Here is a 12,135-nt window from a genome sequence, read left to right on the forward strand (position 1 = left end):
CCTACTGTATTACCACTATAGCTGACAATTGTTCCACAATATATTAACACACAATGTCAAAGGGAATACTTTGTTTTTGTTCACGAAAACTCCAATTTCTAGTTTTCTACAAAGGGCATATTATCAATGATCAGCTGGTATAAAAATTTAGAATTTACCACAAATTTCATTTTTTCAGGGCCTTATTGACACTGTGTTTTTTTTATTTTATTATTAGAGACTGTCATCTCTCATTTCTAATTTTTAAAAAAATATATACTTTTAGGTCTGCTTTAGCAGCTGCCATTTTATCCACAACACTAACTGGTCGTACAGTGGCAATCCCCCAACCTCGACAGAGGTCCTTCTCGGAGACGGATGTCTCTTATTCAGAGAACAGGAGCAGCATAGAGCCATACGCCAGTACTGCTCAGATTGAAAGGTAATGTTGGGTACTGATCATTAGTTATTTATATTAATGGTTTTTAGACCATTAATTCACTTTTAGAGGTAACTAGGCTGATGGGGAATGAAAAATAAAAGTACCAATTTATAGTCTTGATGTATTTCTGTAATGACAAAAGCACTGCACACTATTCCTTCTTGTAGTCCACTAAATAGTTAAATGGGATTTATAGTTGAAATGATGAATACATTCTCTCCCATATCATCCAGCAAATTTGTCTATCATTTAATGGTAATTGTACCCCACTAGTCATGTGAATTGTATTACCTGCATATTGTGAAACATATTTTAGCAGGACTTTATGGTTCTTTATTGCTATATGGAATTTATGTCTTAAAAATATGGATATGTACCATATTAAATTATTTGTGTTGTAAACAAGAATAAGAAAACCGTGCACTTTGTTCAATAGCTGCTGATCTCTTTTAAACAGTCAAATGTGTATATCTTCTACTACCAGCAGATGGTGCTACTAGTATACAATGTAAATCTATATCTTATGTAACATAGAATTAAGATAATAAATCATTCACGTTCATTTGAAAAAATCGGTGTTCTTGGTGCACTAACAAGTTAGTTAGGTCCAGCAAAGACAACATCCTGCCTTGGAACAGAAAGTAAGCCTTATATGCCCTTATTATGCTAAGAAGAGCAATGTTTCTGCAGGTTTAAGAGTTGTCAGCTCTTTATAACAAGGGTGGATGCTGTAGTTGAAGCAAGTAGAAATCACAATGACGTATGAATCAAAACCTCTTCAGAATGGAAAACAACACCCTGTATGGGCCACAGTGGAATCTTTCATGAGATCATGAGGCAACTCTGGACCAAGTTTTAGTGCACTCATAACTGTTTAGTCGCCAAGTGCCATTTGATGTGTTTTGTGTATGCAGGGAGAGGTGGAATGACACTGTCAATGGCAGGCGCCACATGCCTTCCCCAAGGTTCTCTGATGATGAGGATGATGACTATGAAGATGTAGAGAAGGAGGTGCTATCGGAGTCAGAAGGCCATATCTATTGCACTCTTGCAAAGGAGGATGAGAGTCAGATTGAGCCTGTTTATGCCAAACCAAACAAAAAGGTAACCATATTTCCATGCAGTAGATGTTCAATTATTAACAGTGAGTGTTTTATTGAGTATGCTATTGCATAGGACAGCCATAAATATTGTTTGGATAATCCAAAGTTTAGGTAACAGAAATACATGTGTATGTTGAAAAGGAGAAGCATGCTTTTCAATCCAGCCTAATTCTAAATGGACATGTTTCATGGTTATATCAGCACTGCTTATCACTGTATGGCTATCCGGTAGTTTGTGGATGGCACAAACAACTTGCTGTAAGGGCTTTAAAACACCTTGAACAACTTAACAGAATTACTAGTAAAAGAGTGTGTCCATTCTGTAATTCATTCTTGTATTAGTGTGCGGAACCAACCAATCACCATTAAAGATTTGTCATAATAACATTCCAGTACCTCTTATTCTGTGTATAGATATCATCGTTTACATAGAACATGGCTGTTAACATATTTATTACAATAGTAGTTCCTGAGTACAATTTTAGTTTTTGTGATTTATAAGACGTTAATATTATTATAATAGAAATCACTTTGCATCGTTTGAGCTTAGCTTTGCTTCATGGTCCTCCTGCCTAAACAGAACAAGCTGGCATTTATTTTAAGAATATCATTCACCCAGTAAACAACATATTAAGATAGTGCTTTTCCCATGGATATGCTTTACATTTGCCATAGTTTACTATGCTTAATTCACTTTACCATATTGAGCTTTAAAATGCTTTACTATGCATTCACTAGACTTTATTACACTGCTGTGCTTTTACTATGGTAAACTTTTACTAGGGAACATGTAACAGAGAAAGCTAATACAATTCAAGCAATGTCTTCTAATTCCATGAATATTAATAGTAATTTTCAAGTTCTTCTGTGTTTTTTAAATTAGAAAACTTTAAACAGATATTGTGAACTGAAAGCTTGATTCTGCTAGTTATGTAATGTAATCTAAAATTAAAATGTAGGTTGTCTTTGGAAATATATGAAGTCATGTTTGCATGTAGATACAGTATTTTGGTATCTACAGAGTGAGGTCCCTTTATTAGGAAAGTGCTGGATTAAATAAAGCACTTCATCACATGATGAGTCTAAGGGGTGATTTGTAAAACCCTGAGTTTTAATTGTTAACCACATGAGTTAACAACTCCAGTGTATTTGTACAGGTTGTGTGTAACTGTGACTAACATTTTAACTGGGACATCAAGGACTCTTGTACCCTGTGAGAAGAGATGATATGTGTTCTTTATAAATCCACCACAGTGGCTTCTACTTTTGTTGCAGCTTCTTCACCAGCTACTGTAGTGTATCATAAACTGCTTGAGATGCCAACTTCAGTTATTCTATTTCATCTTATGGAAAACCCTCAAACAGTCCCCATTATCTTTGACATCTTACCTAGTGTGGTGATCATATTTATTTATTTATTTAATTTATTATTAGCTTATAGGTTTGTGGCACTACACTGGTGCTGTCTCAGTGTAAGCCTCATATTTTAGGCCTCTATGATAGAGACTGCTCAGCTATATTCTATGATTCTCTCAATAAATAAATCATTGTTTTAACCTATGACCCTGTCAATGATTCAAATCACACACTTTCTCACACGCTTCGTGTTTACTAACATTTCAATCAAAGTTGCCATTCTCCTTACTTGGTTTTTGTTCCAACCCCCCATTTGTTGAAATGGAGCCTTAGCAGTAGTATTTGGTATTCAGAATGGATTTGCAGTGAACGGATTGACACAGAACAGACAGAAGGCCTATCACAAGTGTAGCTTGTGGAACAAGGCATGGCTTAGTGAAGACATAACTTCTACATAACTGAAATGCAAATTGTAAATGATGTTTGCAAATTGCATATTGTTAGCAAGTTCAGCCTGCAGGTTAGGAAAGCAGCCTGAGTTAATAGTAGACTTTTAACATGCATGGCAATATATAAAGTTATTAAACTGCACACTTGGTGTCAAGGTGGAAATATTCACACATTGAAACAGACAGTTGCATCCCCACTGCTAACTGGGGCTTATATCGTAGAAAAGAGATTTGCAGTGAAATAGGATTTGCCGTTTATTACACAGAATCTTTGCAGAAAAATTGAATAGTGCTGAAGTATGAATATAAAGTAGAGTGAAACAGAACAGATCTGCATGCTGTTGCTGGTGTTATATTAAGAAACTGTCAACAACTGGAAACTATGTAATTTCCCAGGAAAATGGTTTTTAACATGATAAAACTAGCAAGAAACCACTCCAAACAAGAGCTGATCAGCTCCTACTGTACTTGCAACCAGCCATAGGAGAACATTTTAATGATGGTGCAGGTGTTCTGTATAGCAGCTTTCAAAAAGTACCAAATGCAATGTGTTCTTTAAGTTTATGTTTCAGAAACAATGGGGCACAATCTGCACTGATGCCAAAATTTAATTGCTCAAGCTTGAGCAAGCAACTACAAAATATGTTTTCGGAATCATCAATTGTTTCTTTTTCTTTCTTTTTTTTTTTTTTTTTTTTTTTACAAAACCTGAACCTCATTTGCCCTCTTGCCGTAGTCATTAATCAACAACGCATGAGGTCGCCATGTTCATAGTGTGTACAGCATGTAACCATGGCAACTGAGGAATGGTTTAGGCACATTTAATATAAAATCGATTCGACAAAGCCCATACCGACTAAAATGGTATAATGATGCTGTCAGTCATGTTTAACCTAAAAGCTAAGTCCTCTTTCACCGGAGCTGCAAAGCTGTTTGTGGAATGAAAAAAAAAATAGGAACTACTTTCACTCCATGCAGCGATTAGCTTAATATAAAAGTACTAAGCACAGTGTCCCATAATCTTATTTATTTTAATTTTTTTTATTTAACTCCTTGATGTCTGGTTCTAGCCCTGTGCACTTTACATAATCAGAAAGTCTGTTTCTATTCCCCAGTTTATTCCCCACTTCTTATCACCACATTGAAATGTCCCAGCTACAATATAATGGGAGTCAATGGGGATTGTTTCCTGATAATATCTGGCAATATTCACACCCGGTTCATATCACTCACATTTATCATACATACACCTGATTTCCCCTCTACTTACAATCACTTTGGGAATAACAAATAAAGACCACCATCTTTACATGTAAGTAAGTTGCTCTACAGTACTGAAATGCAAAAGTGTTTTTTCAAATTTAGAATTGTGTTGTATGTCCTATTTACCGGATGACATCTGTACACAAGATAGTTTTGACAAATCCTTACTAGCAATTGGTTGATTTCATAGACATAGTTTAGAGGGTGAATTATATTAAACAGGTTTGATTGTATCAGGGACTGTGTAAGCCAGCAATGTCTGGTTCCTAATGAAGCAGAGTGCTCAGAATGCTGAATTATACAGTGTATCTATATGCTATCGTAGATGAAGTGGGATGCAATAAATGTTAGTTTTAAGTAAACACAGAAACATAAATGTTCTTGGTCCATAGCCCAGACCAGACTAGGTTAATGCAAAGAATAGACTGCCTTCAAGTATTGAGCAGTTGAAAAAATAAATACCCCAGACTTGTGGAAAAAGCTTGTGCATGTTATGTCAAGTCTTCTAGAAGCTGTGATAGGTCATAAAATTAAAACAATTAAATAAACAGTATTCAGATGGCTAAATGATTGATTGAGCCATCCTATCAACCATTTCTCCATCATACCTATATGATATTTGTATGTCTTAAGGGATGCTGTATATTACAAGCTGCTATCCCGTCAGAGTGGATTATTGCTCTGATTCTGAGTGAGTAGACTGAAAATCAGCTTGCATCTTGCAGCACCCTGCACTACGGTGTGTGTGTGTGTGTGTCTATATATATATATATTTGTGTGTGTGTGTGTGTGTGTATTAGTATATATTGTAATAACATTTACTTTAAGAGTATACATAGCTAATCTTAACGTGATGCTGTTATCATCAGATAGTAACTATCTTATACAAACCGTTTTGTTACACTAAGTAAAAAATCTGTGGGTTGTGTTCACTTTTTTTTTTTTTTCATATTCAATATGGTACCACCTTCTGATTGAACTGAATTTTTCCTTCTGGATTCTCCTGCTAGTTTCAAAGCTGTTCTTGCAAGTCTCAGTATGTCCTATTGAACTGCCATGTCTTGTAAAAGGTTGTTCAGCAGCTGCCATAGCCTCCCTGAAAGCAAATGCGACAGTGTAGTGTTTTAATAATGTGCTCTGTTTTGGTGTGTCGGTGCTCTGCAGCCTATTAACACAAGGTCAATACTTCCAGTAGCTCGAAGTACTTTGTGTCAAAATTTTATTCTGAGGATTCATCATCTTTAAGGACGGTACTGTGTCGATACTGTCAATATAAATGAGATAGTGGGTCCTATTCCCTAACATTATAGGACTGTTTGAAGAAGTATCAATCCATCTGTGGTGGTTTAACTCTAGGGCAGTTTTTCTATTTTATTTATTGACCCATTTGTTAACACACTACTGTAAATACAATAACAATGAAGAGACCTGTTGGAAAAGGTTACAAGTATTAAAGATCCACTGCTCTTTAGGTCATTTTAAAAAGATCCCAAAGGATAAATGGCTTATGTGGTTTGGCTGTATTTAACTTCATGTGTTTGTTCATGGTGTCTAGGGAAGAATACCCATGTCGTTGGGCACTAATGAGACTGACAGCTCTGCATATCGTGTGGCTTCTCCGACTTTACCATATCAACTACGAACTGAACAAATGCAAGGTAAGGCTAAAAATAAGCAGGCAGGCTTTTAACATAGGATACACACTACTGATCTTAAAGCACTTTGTGTAAAACTCTCAAACACACTCCAGTCTCAATAACATTCTAATCTATATTGGTTTATGGGTTTATTTATGTCTTTTTATACTAAGTGGAAACTATTTTTAAAAGTCACTATAATAGTCTAAGAATAGCGTTACATCCACACTAATCAAATCCTCATTTTGTAGTATTGATCGCAACATTATGCATATTGATACTACATCAATTTTCTCTTCTGTTAACGAAGCCTTAAGGGCTGCTTTATATTTTCTACATTTTCCTAATATTTATTTTCTTTCCTCTATAATAGCCCATTTTGTGTGTTTTGCTCTAATTCTCAATTGTTGTTTCTGCTTGGATGGCAAAGACCATTCAAATTGATATTTTTCTGCATCTGTCACAAAAGGACAAGAGAGTTGATAGTAGGTGATTGATGAGTAATTGCTTCTGTATTGAAGACTGCATAAATTACAGATGTATCACAAAAAGTGCCTTATGTGATGGCTCTGTAGGCTTTTGCAGAGATTTTGTTGCAGATTTCCACCCCCAACTTGCCTGAACAATTTGGACGCTGTAATGATTGAGGAATGATTTTATATCCTGCCAGAACAATTTAAACACATCAGCAACTCATTTGTTTCAATTCTGTCAAAATCTGTAGTTTTTTGGAAATATCTAAATCATTCATTCATAGATACTGAAGAGGGTAATGTCAGTGACTGAAATAAGCAATGGCTTTTTCTGGTTTGAAAATGAATTAAGTCAATTATGGAGAGCTGTATTGGCTTTCAGTGGTGTCTCATGTCAATCAGATAACCCACCAATGTTTAACTTTTTTTTTCCTTGTTTTTGTAGTATTTAAAAAATGCTTGCTGAAATCTTGAATCTGCATAATGGAATCTAACCTTTTTTTATTTTAGAAAAGAACATAGTTCAAGAGAATTTACTTCAAAAGGTATGGGTTGTAAATAATTGATTTCTTGTTTCCTGTTGTTATTGTACTAATTACACACTTCTCTTCTACTACACATTTAACCCTTAGCAGTCCATTTATTCAGCGCTTGTCAGACGCATCAGGTCCAATTTATTTTCACATACGCTGTTTATTTTACACACGCTGTTTTAAAATATATATTTTTCAGAGCAAAGCAGGTTTAAAAGGCACTGCATAGCAAAATGACACTCTACATTTTATTGTGTTACAACATGGAATCAAAATGGATTTAGAGTTTTTGCCACTGAACAACACAAAAAAAGTCCATAATGTCAAAGTGAAAAATAAAATCTACAAATTCTTCTAAATTAATTACAAATACAAAACACAAAATAATTGATTGCATAAGTATTCAGCCCCTTGAGTCAATATTTGGTAGAGGCACCTTTGACAGCAATTACAGCCATGAGTCTATTTGGATAAGTCTCTACCAGCTTTGCACATCTGGACACTACAATTTTTGCCCATTCTTCTTTGCAAAATTGCTCAAGCTCCGTCGAGTTGGATGGGGATCTTTGGTGAACAGTAATTTTCAACTCTTTCCACATATTCTCAATTGGATTGAGGTCATGTCTTTGATTGGGCCACTCCAGGACATTGACCTTTTTGTTTTTAAGCCACTCCAGTGTGGCTTTGGCTGTATGTTTCGGGTCATTGTACTGCTGGAAGATGAATCTTCTCCCAAGTCCCAGGTCTCTTGCAGACTTCAGCAGGTTTTCCTCCAGGATTTCTGATGCAGAGAAGCATCCCCATAGCATGATGCTGCCACCACCATGCTTCACAGGAAGGATGGTGTTCTCAGGATGATGTGCGGTGTTAGGCTTGCACCAAAAAAAGCACTTAGCGTTGAGGCCAAAAGGCTATATTTTGGTCTCATCAGACCATAGAATCTTCTTCCACTTGGTCTCAAAGTCTCCCACATGCCTTCTGGCACACTCTAGCCGAGATTTGATGTGAGTTTTTTTCAACAACGGCTTTCTTTTTGACACTCTCCCATAAAGGCCAGTTTTGTGAAGCACCCGGGCTATTGTTGCCGTATGCACAGTGTCTCCCAGCTCAGCTGTGGAAGTTTGTAACTCCATTAGAGTTGCCGTAGGCCTCTTGGTGGCCTCCCTTACTAGTGCCCTTCTCACCCGGATACTCAGTTTTTCAGGATGGCCTGTTCTTGACAGATTCACAGTTGTGTTATATTCTCTCCATTTCTTAATAATGGAATTTACTGTGCTCCGGGGGATATTCAATGCCTTGGAAATTTTCTTATATCCTACCCCTGATTGGTGCTTTTGAAGAACCTTTTGAAGAACCTCGATTTGCTTTAATGTTCCTTCGTCTTCATGATGTAGTTTTTGTTAGGAAATGTACTAACCAACTGTGGGAGACAGGTGTATTTAACCTGAAATCATGTGAAACACCTTAATTGCACACAGGTGGACTCCATTCAACTGATAATGTGACTTCTAAAGACAATTGGTTGCACCAGAGCTTATTTAGGTGTGTCATAGCAAAGGGGGTGAATACTTATGCAATCAATTATTTTCTGTTTTATACTTGTAATTCATTTAGAACAATTTGTAGATTCTATTTTTCACTTTGACATTATGGACTTTTTTATGTTGATCAGTGGCAAAAACTCCTAATTAAATTAATTTAATTAATTAAAGAGCCACTGTATCCAGCCAAGCCCCACCCCTTGTTCTCTGTGTTTTTCACATACCTCTTCTTAGTCATGCATACTGATAAATCCTCTCCTGATCACTGGTTATATCACCAAATAATGCGATCCAAGTTATTATTTTATTACTATAATCTCAAAAAGCTCTGCAAGTGTCTATGATATTCTTTGTGCACTGGATGCAGAAGCAGCTATCTTCTTTGTTTATGTCCGTGTTAACTCTGTGGTGCAGGGGCTATGTGTATTGTTCAGATTTATCAATCTCACTAGGTTTTCTCTGCTTTTTCTGGAGAAAGAATGACTAGAGACCTGTGCTTGATGTCTTTTTGATGACATCGGACTGGAAAGGGAAAGTTGTAATGTCAGACCTGGTCCGACATAAGACCGCAATGGGTGTAGGATATAGTGGAGGCGTACATCTTCAAGGGCACATGTCGCAGTTTCCCAATTATCATGAAAGTTGCGAAGAACCCAAGTTATTGGGTGTATCATAATCTGGGGGTCTGTCTGTCTGTCTGCCTGTGTTTGTGTCACTTAAATTTATACTTATATCTAGGCTTATCCGTGATGAAAATGTGTTCTTTTATTAAGAGTATCAGATCTGGGGAGGTAAATATAAATATGTTGGCTGTAGTCTATCGTGGCCATATACCTCATTTTGTTTTTACAATCATTAGCATACCTATTTTTTCTTAGAACAACAGAGTCTTTGCTATTTTAGAATTTTTAACCCCTGTTGTGAAATAACAGAACCAATGCACAATATATATTACATTTATTATTAGTTTATTATTTGGGGATTAGATATACTGTATATAGGCCGATCCTGCTTTCCACTGATACTTCGCTTTAACCTAAAATGACAGGATATGTGAAATGCATTCCTGTTAAGTGAATTTGCGTGGCAGAACTGTTTTATGTTCCGAATTACTAATGCTGTCAGATGAAATGCTTGTGTCTTTGAATTTTGTAAATTCTGTATCTGCAGTTGACTACATTTATTGCGTGATCTGTTTCTTAAAGGCTGAAATTTCAAAGGTGGAAGAAACAGCCCAAAGGCCTTCTCCATCACCAGGTACTGAGATTAAAAAAAAAAAAAAAAAAAAAAAAAACAAACTCCCTTTTTTTACTTTTTTTTTTTTTTTTTTTTTTTAAAAGCCTTATCTTTGTTTTAACAAATTGTCTCTTGCAGACCTGACACTTGACTTGAGCCTTGAAACTCCAAGAGCTGATTCAATCTTGTCTAAGAGGAGGACTTTATCAAAGAAGATCTTAATAAAGGACAGCAAATCAGGTTTGATGTTTATTATATTGTTTGCTTCTGTGTGCACTGATGTTATCTTTTCTATTTATTTATTTAATGGCAGAGCTTAGCTAATTTTCTTGCAGCTGTAAGGGTATTTTGATCCCTGAAAGCTTAGTCTGAGGTTTTGCACAGAACCCATTCTACTTTTGCAGACAAACTAGTCTTGAAGATTTTTCACATCTTCAATAAAATCTATACAAATGTAACCGTACTCTTATTCTGTTAAAATATAAGTTAGAAACTTTTAGATTGTATATAGTTTTTGTATATAAATTCAAGGAGGACTAGAGTTGTATTATGAATTATTTCTAGTAAAGATAATTAAGAATTTATTATCTGAATATTGATTCTACCCAACATCTAGTGTGAATATCTGGATATCAGTAGTTAAACATGTCCCTTCTTTTCACTTATAATCGCTTGCCTTAAAAAGTTGGATAAGAACAAATACATTAAAATAAGGGGACCCCTGCTGCATCATGACACTGTTGGTAAGCTCTCATGTATACTATGAAATCAAACGATCACTGAGTAATTAGAGGAACATGTAAAATTAAAAAGTACGTGTGTGGTGGGTCTCTGAGTGGCTCGCATGGTAAAAGCATAGCAGCGGGGTGTGCAAGGTGAGACACACAGTCAGGGGAGAGCAGGTTAGCGTCTTGGCTGTGCAAAGTCGCTGGTCTTCACTGGAGAGTCCAGAAGTAGTGTTGCATTGGCTCTGGCGCCCCTGCAGGGTATGGAGGTAAGTCAGGGACTACAGTGGCACTACTTGCCAGACAGCTGGCGCAGTCAAGAAGGCACTCGCAGGGCTGGCCTTTGTCCTCCAGAGTCCGGTAGCTTGCCGACATCTCTTTTGAGTTTTTGGGTGTAAAGAGGAGGACGCCCATTGGCCTTCATTTATTTTTTTGCTGCTGTGGGGAATTGCTGTGCTGAGACAATGTAAGTGGACATTTTGAATTGGTAGAGAGTAAACTGGATGTAAAAATAATCGGGCACTGAATTAGTGAAATTTGAATTAGATGCATAAATCAAATATAAATATGGTCAGAGAATAAAAAATTAAACAAGTAAAAGGCAAACAGTAAAGCTTAAGATATTGCTTTTCTTTATTTACTATCCCAAAATCTCTACATTATTATTTATTTATTTATTTATTTATTTATTAGCAGATGCCCTTACCCAGGGCGACTTACAGTTAGCTTACAAAAAACACAGTGCAGTAATATACACTAAATACTAAACTTCATCATGCTTTTCCTGCCTGTTTTTTTTTTTTGCTTTGTGCGCTATGTGGCCTGTAGATTTGACAGATGATACATACAAAGAACTGATGGAAATGAACAAGGAGATATTACAAGAGATGAAAGAAAGAAATCACGCTCTGGGCTGTGAAAATCAGGCCTTAATCCAGAAGCTTCAGGAGCAGGGCCATCGACTGCAGAAGACACAACTCAGGCTAGACCAATCACAAAAGGAAAACAGAAGGCTGAAGGAAGCAGAGGAGAGTCTATCTAGGGAAGGTGGGAGATTCCAGAGTTCTTTACCCTAGCTATGTCATTTAAAGGAATGATAACCAAGGGTTTAAAGTATTATTTTTGCATCAGGAGAATTGCTTCCTTGCTGAATATATTTTTACTTGGATTGTTTTTTTGTTTTTAGGGTCCATATTAAAAAATAGGGACCTTTGTGTACTGATTGTGTCCGTCCGCCTGTCCTAAAAACAAAAATAAATTGATTCATTAAATCTACCATCATAAGTAAATGGTTACTTGCATGTGGGATCAACAGTAAACATGATGGTTCTTTGTGGGTAATAGAACTTTGTCCCTCTGTTTATGCCTTTCCTCACTCATTGATTATCTGTGCATTAC

At 36.2% G+C, this 12,135-nt stretch overlaps 1 protein-coding gene across 1 annotated transcript in view; it reads left to right on the forward strand.

Annotated features, from left to right (window-relative positions):
• The window catches only part of cep89 (centrosomal protein 89), a 100,612-nt gene that overhangs the window by 3,112 nt on the left and 85,365 nt on the right, over positions 1 to 12,135 (forward strand). The window contains exons 3-9 of the mRNA XM_041267741.1: positions 266 to 421; positions 1,336 to 1,525; positions 6,148 to 6,250; positions 7,213 to 7,247; positions 9,982 to 10,033; positions 10,151 to 10,252; positions 11,566 to 11,784. Coding sequence (XP_041123675.1) covers positions 266 to 421; positions 1,336 to 1,525; positions 6,148 to 6,250; positions 7,213 to 7,247; positions 9,982 to 10,033; positions 10,151 to 10,252; positions 11,566 to 11,784 — 857 coding nt within the window. The remainder of the gene's footprint in view (positions 1 to 265; positions 422 to 1,335; positions 1,526 to 6,147; positions 6,251 to 7,212; positions 7,248 to 9,981; positions 10,034 to 10,150; positions 10,253 to 11,565; positions 11,785 to 12,135) is intronic.

The sequence above is a fragment of the Polyodon spathula genome, chromosome 13 (assembly GCF_017654505.1).
Source record: "Polyodon spathula isolate WHYD16114869_AA chromosome 13, ASM1765450v1, whole genome shotgun sequence".
Classification (NCBI taxonomy): domain Eukaryota; kingdom Metazoa; phylum Chordata; class Actinopteri; order Acipenseriformes; family Polyodontidae; genus Polyodon; species Polyodon spathula.